Source organism: Podarcis gaigeae, assembly GCF_964106915.1.
Source record: "Podarcis gaigeae genome assembly, chromosome: 5".
In the NCBI taxonomy this organism is placed as follows: Eukaryota; Metazoa; Chordata; class Lepidosauria; order Squamata; family Lacertidae; genus Podarcis; species Podarcis gaigeae.
This window is the reverse complement of record NC_139681.1, coordinates 44,417,120-44,430,527: the sequence shown is the minus strand read 5'-3', so window position 1 is coordinate 44,430,527 and position 13,408 is coordinate 44,417,120. Positions and strand designations below refer to the sequence as shown.

Genomic DNA, 13,408 nt, shown 5'->3' with positions numbered 1-13,408 from the left:
AGGCCAGCTTGTGCAAAGAACTGCTTGTGAAACCTCTCTTGAAATTAACATGGGCAGCTTGTGAAGACAGCAGAGCTCTGTATGTTCATGCAACATTAAGAAACTGCTAGATCAGTGGTTCCGAAACTTTGCCCCCTGCTTGAAAATTGCTGAGGCCACTTAATGATTACTTTTCCTGACTATTGTAGCAATTGTAATGCACTGTGCTAGATGCTGAATGCTTTTTAGACATCTTTTGCCAGACACACTGTGGACTACCTGAATGAAGTTCACCGGCCACCAGTGCTCTGTAGACCACAGTTTGGGCACCCTTCTGGTAGAAAAAAGAAAAAAGGGAGGATATTATGATCCTCTAATTGTATTTTTTAAACTATTATAAAGAATTAAAGGACCATTTTTCCTACACAAACATATGTTTGAAGTGATTAAGGTTTGTGGCTGAAGGCAGCTGAAGAAGTCTTCTCTGGCTGTATAAGCAGTGAGTGCCTTCCTTGCAAGGCAACAGTTGCCTTCACAGTCTCTTCCATGCAGTTTTGATAGGCATTTACCTGACAGCTGCAGTAGAGGAAATAATGGGCTCTTGCAGATTCAGATTGGGCTCATAACCCAGAAGAATTTGTGAAACTTGTACCTGCTAAGTTTCCTCTGTGGGGACCTAAGCCATATTTATTTTCTGGAACAGGAATACAGTATATATATTCCAAATAAAACACAGTTATTGTGAAATGACAATTCCTTCCTTCATCTTATCTCAAGAGTTGTTTGTACTTATCAAAGGACTGATCTAGTGAAAACTATTGATGACCCTTGAAATGCCTTTGAGAAGGTTTAAGGATAAAGTTCACAATTAAGTAGCACAGCATAAATAGTGAGGAAAGTAGGGGTAGGAAATCTTCATTACATTCTTCCAGGGGTAAGTGTCGGTGTGCTTAGAAGAATATAAGGGGCATACCTTTCCCCTCAAGTGAAGGGATTTCTAGAATCATAGAATTGTAGAGTTGTAAGGGACCCTGAGGATCATCTAGTCCAACCCCCTGCAATGCAGGAATATGCAGCTATCCCATACGGGGATAAGACCTGCTGCAACCTTGGTGTTACCAGCACCATGCTGTACCAACTGAGCTGCCCAGACTATGCTGTGTGTTTCTGTAAAAGGGAACAAAATGGACAAATGGCAGGTTTTTATAAAGTGGCACAGGTAGTGAAGGGTGATGTTAGGAGGGGTGCACTATAAGCTATATGCAATTTATTCCAGGGATAACGCCTTTTAGTACTCAGAAAGACTTCTTCATCCCTAAGAAATTGATTCAGATAGCTGCTTCAGCTTCTGAAGCTCACCAAAAGTATTATTTAAAATTTAGCTAATATTCCATATGCTACACTGATTTTATAAGACAACTGGCATTCATAGAACCAAGAGTATTCTTGTAGCTCTTAGTTGCAGTTCTTACTGCATATTTTATGGACTGGATCCCTTTCTTAATATTTCATCCCTATAATTAAATTTAGTTCATTTTAAGATGAAAATTCATGAGATGAAATAAAGGAATTATCTACATTCTGACTACATTCCTTCCTAGTTTCTTGCAAAAATCTAAAGAACAAGTCTTGGCTGCCTGCTGAATTTCACAGTAAATGAATCAATGTGCAACTTTGTCTTGCAAAAACTCTGAAATATTGCATTGATCAGAGAATGAGAGTCAAGAGCCACATAGGAGCTTATCCTATTACAGTGTCTTCCATAATTTATTCCATGTACAATGGAGAGGTGATCAAATTTCACGTGTGTTTACTTTCTGGAAGACAACCACCTGCCTATTTGAAAGAGCAGCAGAGTACAAATATGGTTCAGAGTAATGTGTTTATCTCCTTGACACTTGAATCTTTAAAATCTCATTGTTGTCATTGCGTTGTACCATGCACATTGGATTCATAAGAAATAGTAATAACCTCATTCAAACATGAGGCAAATTATGTTGCTTGAGAGATTATACTATATGCATAAACATTTTACATTGTTTACATATGCTTAAAACTTCCACGTAACTCCTAGTGCCATTAAAAGTGTTGACAGAGCCTCCAAAAATAAATGGAAATGGTTGCTAATTGGGGTTTGATCGCCTATTTTGACTCTGGACCAGATGAAATGTCAAATTAGATGACATGCCCAAAATCTATGAACACAATTCACCATGAACATTTTAAAACTGAGAAACAAATGTAGAAGACCTGATTGGGATCAAAGGCCATAGTGCAATGGAGGGAGAGGGAAATGGCTTTTTAAACTTTCACTTGTGCAACTTCCTAATGAAGCAGGCATCTTTTCCCAGTGGAGGAAACAACAGCTTTGGGAGCCCTCTAAATTTGCCAATCACTGTCCCACCCCATGCACGCAGCTTCACTACTATCACTTGTTATTTATTTATTTAAATGGTAGGTCCTTTTCATGGATCTTCCATGTCACACCTAGTTTTCATTGAGATGCTGGCAGAGCAATTTCATGCACATTGACTCAGAAGCACTTTTTACTTTAGGCTCTCCCGCCACTCCTGCCACCCCACTAAGTGTGTATTGTAGCCTAAACCTGAACTGGAGCTGTTCCACTTTGGGTAGGGGATTTATGATTGGATGTTCTTAATCATCAACACCTCCCCATATAGAAAACTAGATGTCAGAAGGGAATGTTCAATCTCCGTTTCTTACTGACACCTAATTTCCTATGAGGAAGTACATTTTTTATATGGAGAATCATACAAGTGGTGTAATTCAGAGACCCGTCAGTGAGCAACGGAGTGGAACAACACAGTTGTGTCCCTATCCCTGCATATTTATCTCTTCAGGAGAGAAGAAATTGGGGTGGGTGGGCTTGAGCACACAAACCACAGTGAAGTAAAGGTGGGAACAGCTGCTTCCCCCTCCTCCCCACTTTAAAAATCTGAATCTGTCCAGACAGAAGACTGCCTTCACAAAAAGAGAATAATGGGACTTCAAGCAATGCATAATTCCACAGTTTGTCACACTTATTTCGAACGGGTTATTCCATAGAAAGGTGGTTTGAGGATTTTATCCTCTAATGGAACTTCCTCTAAATTTCCTTACAAGTAGTACTTTAGGTACAATTAGCACTTTAAGTACATACTCTGTCAGGGTGCTTTCATTTTGCACAAAGCGTTATTCTAACCATCATATTCTATGCAGACAAAAATACCTGTTTTCTTCGATGAAATATGCTGACTTTCTAAACCCGCCCCAACAGCAATGAAAACTGCCTCTTGTTTTACTCTGGGCTGGGGACATACCAATATCACAAATTTTCCTCATCAGGAAGGAAGCTGAATTTATTTGAAGGGAGTCAAACATACCAAAGCCAGCCAACTGTGTTTTATACTATAAAGGCAGAATACTTAGGGAGTGAATGAAATAATGTGGACACAGAGGAAAGTCTTTAGACAAACATACCCCAGTACACAACGAAGCTAACATCCATCTTGCATCAGGTTGGCAGCAGCAGCAACAAGCTTCTCTTGGTTTTACTGCTGTTTGGGGAGACTTCCCTCCCATCTTCTAGGTTGGGTTGGTCTGCTGGTTGGTGGTAATGCATTTAATATTAGTTTCTCTACTCCACTCTCGCCTATTCCTCATTAATTTCCACATCATTTGCTTTGTTTGTGTACCTGATCAGGAGCTTCTCACTGCAAGCTGTTTTTGTTGGAGGAGAGCAAATCTCAGTAGGGAAATTGCAGGAAATGCCCTACATTCCTTTCACTGATTGCTTAGCATCAGGGATTAAACCTTAAACAGCTACCTTCACATTTTGCTTTCTAGCTTTCTTTCTAAATGCCCAGTTGACTTACTTTCTTTAAACATGTAAACCAAGTGTCGGGGCCAGGTGGGCTGGTGGCTTGGGGTCTGGTTCATGCATAACCCTGTACCACCTTCTTGACAGCCCTGCCTGTCATCTCCAAGAAGGGCTGGGAAAGACTGAAACTCTGAAGAATTAGTGTAGAAAATACTGAACTACGTGGACTAATGGTCTGACAATTAAAACACAATTTTATAAAATATGATCAGAACGAGAGCAAATGCAAATTATTAAAAAGCTGGAATGAATTGCATAGCAGTTATCTGGACTGTCTAATTACCAAATGACCTGCAGGATAAAAAGGGTCATTACTGTCCTCCTAAAACAACACAAGGCTGGCACTAGGCAAGTCTCTCTTGGAAAAGCATTCCATATTTGCAAAACTAGAATGGAAAATGCACTCTACCAAACCCTCAGTTACTGCCTGAGAAGAGCAAGTTTGAAGCACAGTTCATCTTACAGAAGAAGGGGCAGAAAGGCTGGAAAGGGGAAACTTTTTTTCTCAGTAAATCAAGTCCAGATTATTTAGGACTTTATCGTCCTACAAGTTAAGTTATACCTGGATCTAACAGCTAACTAGTGTAGATGACATAAAATTTGTTCCCTATGTCCAATTCACATCTGAAGGCATGCCACTGAATTCTGCACCAGTTGATACTGTCATACAATTTTCTGGAACCTTGAGCAGTTACCACAAAATGGAAGATGGACACAAGAGCCTTATCTGTAGCCAGTACAGATATAAATGAAAAAACATTCCTGGTTCCTGACTATACACACAACCTGCACAGCAGACCCAGATTGAGGTCTTCTGAACCCAGTCTTTCAAAAGGGGCATGAGCCGATCTGAAACAAGCAAATACATGTCCCTAAGGTCAATTGTACCCCTAAATATCATTATCTCCATTCTATTTTGATTAAGCATCAATCTGCTTGCCCTTATCCAGCCCACAACCTTCAGACATTGGTTAAGAGACTCAGCAGCTGTTCCTGGAATGGTGGAAAGGAAACAAAGTGGGGTGTCATTAGTATATTGATGACAATGAACTCCAAATATAGCCGTTTTCTTTAAAAAATAAAGCAGGTTGTGATCTGCAATTTAAACCTCAGAAAGAAATTGCCTAAACCTACCAGCTGAGGACGCTCTGCAGTGACATGGTCAAAGATTATGTTCAAGTGGAATGGAGAAAATGCAAGGCTATGCCATGAATTCCTAACTCTAACAGACAATCAAACAGAATCTGATGGGCAATGCTACCAAATCCATAGGTCTAGGATAAGGATGAGAAACATGTGACTTTCCAGATTTTGCTGGAATACAACTTCTATCATTCCTGACCATTGTTCATGCCAGCTGAGGGTGATGTGAGCTGGTGTACAATACCACCTAGGTCAGGGTTTCCCAAACTTGGGTCTCCAGCTGTTTTTAGACTACAGCTTCCATCATCCTTGATCACTGGTCCTGCTAGCTAAGGATGATGGGAATTGTAGTCCACCCTTGGCCTAGGGGAGCATTGTTATGCTTTCCTTGTTCAACTTCCAGTTGTGGTGGGCACCACATTTATTAAACCCAGACAACAGATTGTCTACCAGCATGACTACATTTCTATAGCCTGAAACCTGGCTGAAACGTGTTGCGTAAACCATAGCAGTAGCATTTGTTTTGGACTTACATCATGCTTTGTATTCCTGTCCGTTCCTTGCAGCCCCTTCCAGGTAGAAATGAAGCGTCGCTGGGCTCTGCTCTGCTTGGGAAGCCAGTGAGTCCCCACGGCATCCTTGATCATCACATGCTCTTTCACTCCAACGCAAAAGATTTTTACCTGGCACCTCTTGACCACACCTCCAGAGAGATACTTCTTGTCACAGGCACTGTTTTCCGAACAGTGTGAGCTACTGTGGGTCTCGCCGTTAATGAGGTCTGCTGCTTGAACAGACATGGCTTTGTTCTCTTCCTTGGGTGTTGAAAGGCTGCTTAAAAAGCCGCTGCTGTTCAAAACTTTCATTCCTCAGAAAACGTTTCCAAACTGTGGAGGTCTGTTAAATCCCAAACCATGAAAGTGAATGTGTAATGTAAAAGGCCTGTGTTGCAGCCTTATTATGCTGTTCCAGGAAGACCCTTCAGATCCTGAAACGTTCTCAATTTCATCTGCTCACTTGCAGTCTGGCCTCATTGTTCAGCGGCTATCAAGTAACTGAAAATTGACCTCTGGTTTCAAAGTAGCTCTTTTAGTTCACATAAAAGCAACATGTCCTTAAAACAAGGTGTCCCAGACTAGAAGCTTGGATTATTTCAGCCCCAAACTCCTGAATCCGAATAGTTTTAATGATCCTCAGAACCTGTAATATACAAAAAATATTTGTAAAAAATCTGGAGTAACTGATAAGAGTACAGGATTGCAGACACCACTGATAGTCATTTGTCATTAACAAAATAAGGTTATTAATTATTATTTATTTTAAAGATTTCTAAGCCCACCCTATATCCTGGTGGATTCCACAGTGGTGTGCTATTTTTATATAAATTAATAAAATAAAATTAATAATAAATTAATAATAAATCACATCATGCATTCTTCATAATTCAATAAAACTGGAATACAAAAAAACCAACTATAACCCATGCAGAGGCAATGAAACCAATTTAAGATGCCTGGGCAGATAATAATGTATTAACATTGTACCAAAAAGATTGTAATGTCAGTGGCAGTCAAATATCCTTGGGCTGCACTGAGGCAGCACTTTATTCTGTTTTCCTGGCGAGTCCTTAGCAGATGATTTCCATGTTTTATGTGATCCTTCACATGGCATAGAAGCCATTTCTGAAAGGCTAGTGGAATCTATTGGCAGTTTAGCACTCATTTCCATGTTAAATGTTTCCAGAAAAAAACATCCATTTGCAACCCTGTTAACTTGGAAAGTGGCGAGACCTTTACATTTCACGTGATGAAATTTGGGGAAGTATCGTAGCATACAGTTCCTTCCCATCAGGCCTTTGGAAACGGTTGGTTGGCTGGAGCATAATGCTCTGGTTCTGTACAAACTTCCTGTACATTTCCAAGCTCAGTCTAGGGTGATATGTACAGAGATAGATGTTTCCCTCTCTCATGGAACTTTATTTCTTTTATTTATATACGGCATCTATAACCTGTCTTTTAGCTTAGAAGGCTTTTAGAGTAGATTATAAAAATCAGTAGTAAGAGGGTCCCTCTCATCAGGCTTACAGGCTAAAAAGACATGACACATGAGGAAGGAGGAATGGGAGGGAGGAGGGGAAAGCGAGCTCAAGAAAGTGAGCTCTTAAATTGCTGTTCTTACAATACAGCTATAGTATAGAGTTCTGTCTATGAAGATTCTGGCTGGAGCAAAGCAGCTGGCCATCTGGGCCACTGGTTGTTCCATTGGAAGCATAGCTTTACCTATCTTGCACCTTGATGTCATATGATGTCAGGTGACTGACAAGTAGTCATAGCCTACAGGTAGTCATAGCCGAATTAAGAGGCTGCAGTCAAAAGCCCCCCACTTCTGCTGTATATAATTTGCCCTCCCCATCCTATTCTATATTAATCTTTTCTTCCTTTAGCCATCTCTGATCAATGTGAATTGTAAGGATATCTGGAAAGTAATATGACCAAACCCCAAGTCTTAAACACATTTACACTGAAAAAACTTGCAGTGATTTTAAGAAGCTTACTTCCAAGTAAGTATGCCTAAAACTAGAGTTTGAACCCTTTAGGGTTTTGTGACATTAGCATCACTGGGATTGTTATCAAAGTGTCTGTCCTTTGCAATGGCTAAACAACCTTGGGGTAGGTCGCTTCTTCCAGGAAAAGAAATGGAGGAAGAATGAGCCAAGCATATTACTGCTTCTGCCTGGCCAAGCCCTAAATTTCTCAGGAACTGGTTGTTTAATGTTATCATAAAACAATTGTATTGTTAGCAATTGCAGCTGTTTTGTAGATAATCAACATAAATGAGCTCCAATCACTCTCATTTAATGCCTAAGGAATTAATTGATTTTTCTTGTGTGTGGTGCATTTAGATATGCAGTAGATGATGTGCATTTAGGTATTTAAAGAATAAACTCTTCAGAAAGAAAAGAGGGGGGGAAACCACGGGCACATGATTCCAGAATTTCATGTCTGTGAATTGTTAATCTCCTTATAATGAGATTAACATTTACAGCCATGAAAGATGTTCTACCGTAGGTTATGCCGTGTTTCTGAGCTTATCTGCAGGGGGTTGCACAGATCCAATAAAGCATTCAGCAGCAATAAAACAGATTACAGTGAAGTCATGAATTTGTAATTTGATTCCCTTTGGGGCAGTGATGATAGTTATTTTCTTTATTTCCTGGACAGTTTTCTTTATACATACAACATTGCAGGTGAGTCAGTTCCTGTTCTAGGCTGCCTTCTTCAAAGAAAAGGGAGATTCAAATAGCCTTCTTCAATCAGAAGCAGAACTCATAGGCTGGAGTTCCCTTGGGCACAGCAGTTTCTTATTGCTAGGACAAAACAAAACAGTGGGATTAAGAGCCGCTATAATGGATATTTTAAAAGCCATCCAGACAATAACAATGTAAGGTGTTGCGTTCTGCTTATTGTTCTTATAGAAGATGGCCTATCAGCTGTGCTCTACAGTAGTGTAGTGCTCTGTTGTTGTTGTTGTTGTTGTTGTTGTTTAGTCGTTCAGTCGTGTCCGACTCTTCGTGACCCCATGGACCAGAGAACGCCAGGCACCTCTGTCCTCCACTGCCTCCCGCAGTTTGGTCAAACTCATGCTGGTAACCTCGAAAACACTATCCAACCATCTCGTCCTCTGCCGTCCCCTTCTCCTTGTGCCCTCCATCTTTCCCAACATCAGGGTCTTCTCCAGGGAGTCTTCTCTTCTCATGAGGTGGCCAAAGTATTGGAGCCTCAGCTTCACAATCTGTCCTTCCAGTGAGCACTCAGGGTTGATTTCCTTCAGTATGGAGAGGTTTGATCTTCTTGCAGTCCATGGGACTCTCAAGAGTCTCCTCCAGCACCATAATTCAAAAGCATCAATTCTTCGGCGATCAGCCTTCTTTATGGTCCAGCTCTCACTTCCATACATCACTACTGGGAAAACCATAGCTTTAACTATACGAACCTTTGTTGGCAAGGTGATGTCTCTACTTCTCAAGATGCTGTCTAGGCCTGTCATTGCCCTTCTCCCAAGAAGCAGACGTCTTTTAATTTCGTGGCTGCTGTCACCATCTGCAGTGATCATTGAGCCCAAGAAAGTAAAATCTCTCACTACCTCCATTTCTTCCCCTTCTATTTGCCAGGAGGTGATGGGACCAGTGGCCATGATCTTTGTTTTTTTGATGTTGAGCTTCAGACCATATTTTGCGCTCTCCTCTTTCACCCTCATTAAAAGGTTCTTTAATTCCTCCTCACTTTCTGCCATCAAGGTTGTGTCATCTGCATATCTGAGGTTGTTATTTCTTCCGGCAATCTTAATTCCGGCTAGGGATTCATCCAGCCCAGCCTTTCGCATGATGAATTCTGCATATAAGTTAAATAAGCAGGGAGACAAAATACAGCCTTGTCGTACTCCTTTCCCAATTTTGAACCAATCAGTTGTTCCATATCCAGTTCTAACTGTAGCTTCTTGTCCCACATAGAGATTTCTCAGGAGACAGATGAGGTGATCTGGCACTCCCATTTCTTTAAGAACTTGCCATAGTTTGCCGTGGTTGACACAGTCAAAGGCTTTTGCATAGTCAATGAAGCAGAAGTAGATGTCTTTCTGGAACTCTCTAGCTTTCTCCATAATCCAGCGCATGTTTGCAATTTGGTCTCTGGTTCCTCTGCCTCTTCTAAATCCAGCTTGCACTTCTGGGAGTTCTCGGTCCACATACTGCTTGAGCCTTCCTTGTAGAATTTTAAGCATAACCTTGCTAGCGTGTGAAATGAGTGCAATTGTGCGGTAGTTGGAGCATTCTTTGGCACTGCCCTTCTTTGGGATTGGGATGTAGACTGATCTTCTCCAATCTTCTGGCCACTGCTGAGTTTTCCAAACTTGCTGGCATATTGAGTGTAGCACCTTAACAGCATCATCTTTTAAAATTTTAAATAGTTCAGCTGGAATACCATCACTTCCACTGGCCTTGTTATTTGCAGTGCTTTCTAAGGCCCATTTGACTTCACTTTCCAGGATGTCTGGCTCAAGGTCAGCAACCACACTACCTGGGGTATACGAGACATCCATTTCTTTCTGGTATAATTCCTCTGTGTATTCTTGCCACCTCTTCTTGATGTCTTCTGCTTCTGTTAGGTCCTTTCCACTTTTGTCCTTTATTATGGAAATCTTTGTACGAAATGTTCCTTTCATATTTCCAATTTTCTTGAACAGATCTCTGGTTCTTCCCATTCTATTGCTTTCCTCTATTTCTTTGCATTGCTCATTTAAGAAGGTCTTCTTGTCTCTCCTTGCTATTCTTTGGAAATCTGCATTCAATTTCCTGTATCTTTCACCATCTCCCTCGCATTTTGCTTGCCTTCTCTCCCCCGCTATTTGTAAGGCCTCATTGGACAGCCACTTTGCTTTCTTGCATTTCCTTTTCATTGGGATGGTTTTCGTTGCTGCCTCCTGTATAATGTTACGAGCCTCCATCCATAGTTCTTCAGGCATTCTGTCCACCAAATCTAAATCCTTAAACCTGTTCTTCACTTCCACTGTGTATTCATAAGGGATTTGACTTAGATTGTATCTTACCGGCCCAGTGGTTTTTCCTACTTTCTTCAGTTTAAGCTTGAATTTTGCTATAAGAAGCTGATGATCTGAGCCACAGTCAGCTCCAGGTCTTGTTTTTGCTGACTGTATAGAGCTTCTCCATCTTTGGCTGCAGAGAATATAATCAATCTGATTTCGATGCTGCCCATCTGGTGATGTCCATGTGTAGAGTCGTCTCTTGTGTTGTTGGAAAAGCGTGTTTGTGATGACCAGCTTGTTCTCTTGACAGAACTCTATTAGCCTTTGTCCTGCTTCGTTTTGATCTCCAAGGCCAAACTTGCCAGTTGTTCCTTTTATCTCTTGACTCCCTACTTTAGCATTCCAATCCCCTATAATGAGAAGAACATCCTTCTTTGGTGTCACTTCTATAAGGTCTTGTAAGTCTTCATAGAACTGGTCAATTTCAGTTTCTTCAGCACAAGTAGTTGGTGCATAAACTTGGATTACTGTGATGTTAAAAGGTCTGCCTTGGATTCGTATCGAGATCATTCTATCATTTTTGAGATTGCATCCCAGTACAGCTTTCGCCACTCTTTTGTTGACTATGAGGGCCACTCCATTTCTTTTACGGGTTTCTTGCCCACAGTAGTAGATATGATGGTCATCCGAACTGAATTCACCCATTCCCGTCCATTTTAGTTCACTGATGCCCAGGATGTCAATATTTATTCTTGCCATCTCATTTTTGACCACCTCCAACTTACCCAGGTTCATGGTTCTTACATTCCAGGTTCCTATGCAATATTTTTCTTTATAGCATTGGACTTTCCTTTCGCTTCCAGGCATATCCGCAACTGAGCGTCCTTTCGGCTTTGGCCCAGCCGCTTCATCAGCTCTGGATCTACTTGTACTTGCCCTCCGCTCTTCCCCAGTAGCATGTTGGACGCCTTCTGACCTGAGGGGCTCATCTTCCAGCGTCATATCTTTTATATGCCTGTTGTCTTTGTCCATGGAGTTTTCTTGGCAGGGATACTGGAGTGGCTTGCCGGTTCCTCCTCCAGGTGGATCACGTTTGGTCAAAACTCTCCACTATGACCTGTTCATCTTGGGTGCCCTGCTCGGCATAGTTCATAGCTTCTCTGAGTTCTTCAAGCCCCTTCGCCACGGCAAGGCAGTGATCCATGAAGGGGGTGTAGTGCTCTACAGACCACCAATAAGCAGTTCAACAGGGAGCAGAGAAGGGGAACTAAATCCACAACTAAGGATAGGAAAATCCTTTTGTTTCAGTTTGTCGTGATTTCTCATTTTCCCAGTCTTCCATTCAGTCCTCCACATTTCCACATAAGTTGGCTATTTTAAAGTCCTCATGAAAATTTGTCAATATTTTAGTGCACATTTCTCCTGATGTATGAAATTTTGCCTAATACAGTGGTACCCTGGGTTACAAACACCTCGGGTTACAAACACTTCAGATTACAGACTCTGCTAACCCAGAAGTAGTACCTTGGGTTAAGAACTTACCTCAGGATGAGAACAGAAATCGCACGCCGGTGGCAAGGCGGCAGCGGGAGGCCCCATTAGCTAAAGTGGTACCTCAGAACGGTTTCAGGTTAAGAACGGACCTCCAGAACGAATTAAGTTCGTAACCTGTATATACCGCTGTATATACATTTTTGAAAAACAATTTATCCTAATGCATTTTTGCATGCAACTTTCACTCACATATGTACCTGTAGGCACACATTTTGCCTCAGTAAATGCATTTTTGTACACTTTAGTAGACTGCAGAACAGCAGTGCAAAACTCAGAGGTGTGTATATTTTGAAGGATTGTTTAAGTTTGTGCATTGTTTCGGAAAGTGAGAATTAGGTAGGTTCACTTTTAAATGCAGCAAACTAAATTCTGTCCCACTCCTACAGTCGCAACCTCCTGCAACAGCTGATCAGCATTGTTTAGTTGCTATCTGCCATGAGAAATCTGTGATCAGGTCTCATAAAGGCAATTGCCTGGGGTGGGATGGCTATTTGAATCATAGCAACATTGCTAGGGAGGGAGTTTAATTTGCTCTCACATGTCATTTGCCAATAAAAATCTCCCTTCTCTAATGCTGCTTTCATCCTCTGGACAATAAATAGATCTCTATTTTTACCACCACAGAGCTAACACCAGCTTTGGCAAGAAATGGGATTTAGATTTGGTAAATGGCTAGGTGGCATGATGGAAGAGGGTTAAGTATCTGCCACAGCACCACTGGTCCAGGCTAAATTAGAGCCTTCTGCACTGTTTGCAAGTAAAACACCAGGAAACCCAGTCATGTATCTCGTATCTCCCTGCAGCATAGTTTGGTCCCAAAGGCACACTACGTAGCTGCAGCTCTGATGGGTGAATTGAACAACTGTTTATGTACATACAACAGCCATGTAGATGCTCAGCATCCAGTGGAAAATCAATGTGCATGTATGTCTCCTAGCTGGATCACAACAACAACAACAATAACAAAACACCCCAGCCACAACCAACAGCCACAGTCCTATGATGGTAACTTAGACATGAAGAGTCTTAATGAACTAAATGGAACTTATTTCAAGTAAATGTGCACAACAGCAGGCTGCACATCTTTCTCCTACTTTTTGCTATCAAGGACGTAAATTATCATAATGATTTAACATGATGGCAATCACTTGGCCTTGAGAAGCAGAATTGATTTTGCAAAAGACAAATAATGACTGTGGGCAAGTTTTTCAAGGGTGTAAGTGATTTAATAAGAGACATGGCTGCAGTCCTCCAAGCTACTTATTCCAGTCTCATTGACATAAAAGGTTTAAGAAGCATATAAGGTTTGAG

At 41.3% G+C, this 13,408-nt stretch overlaps 1 protein-coding gene across 1 annotated transcript in view; it reads right to left on the bottom strand.

Annotated features, from left to right (window-relative positions):
• The window catches only part of LOC310845729 ((E2-independent) E3 ubiquitin-conjugating enzyme FATS), a 141,956-nt gene extending 133,592 nt beyond the window's left edge, over window positions 1-8,364 (bottom strand). Inside the window, exons 1-2 of the mRNA XM_083741246.1 lie at window positions 8,240-8,364; window positions 5,536-6,202 (exon numbers count right to left, since the gene is read on the bottom strand). Of these exons, the coding sequence (XP_083597372.1) occupies window positions 5,536-5,868 (333 nt within the window). The 5' untranslated portion in view covers window positions 5,869-6,202; window positions 8,240-8,364. The remainder of the gene's footprint in view (window positions 1-5,535; window positions 6,203-8,239) is intronic.
• Between the last annotated feature and the right edge of the window lie 5,044 nt (window positions 8,365-13,408).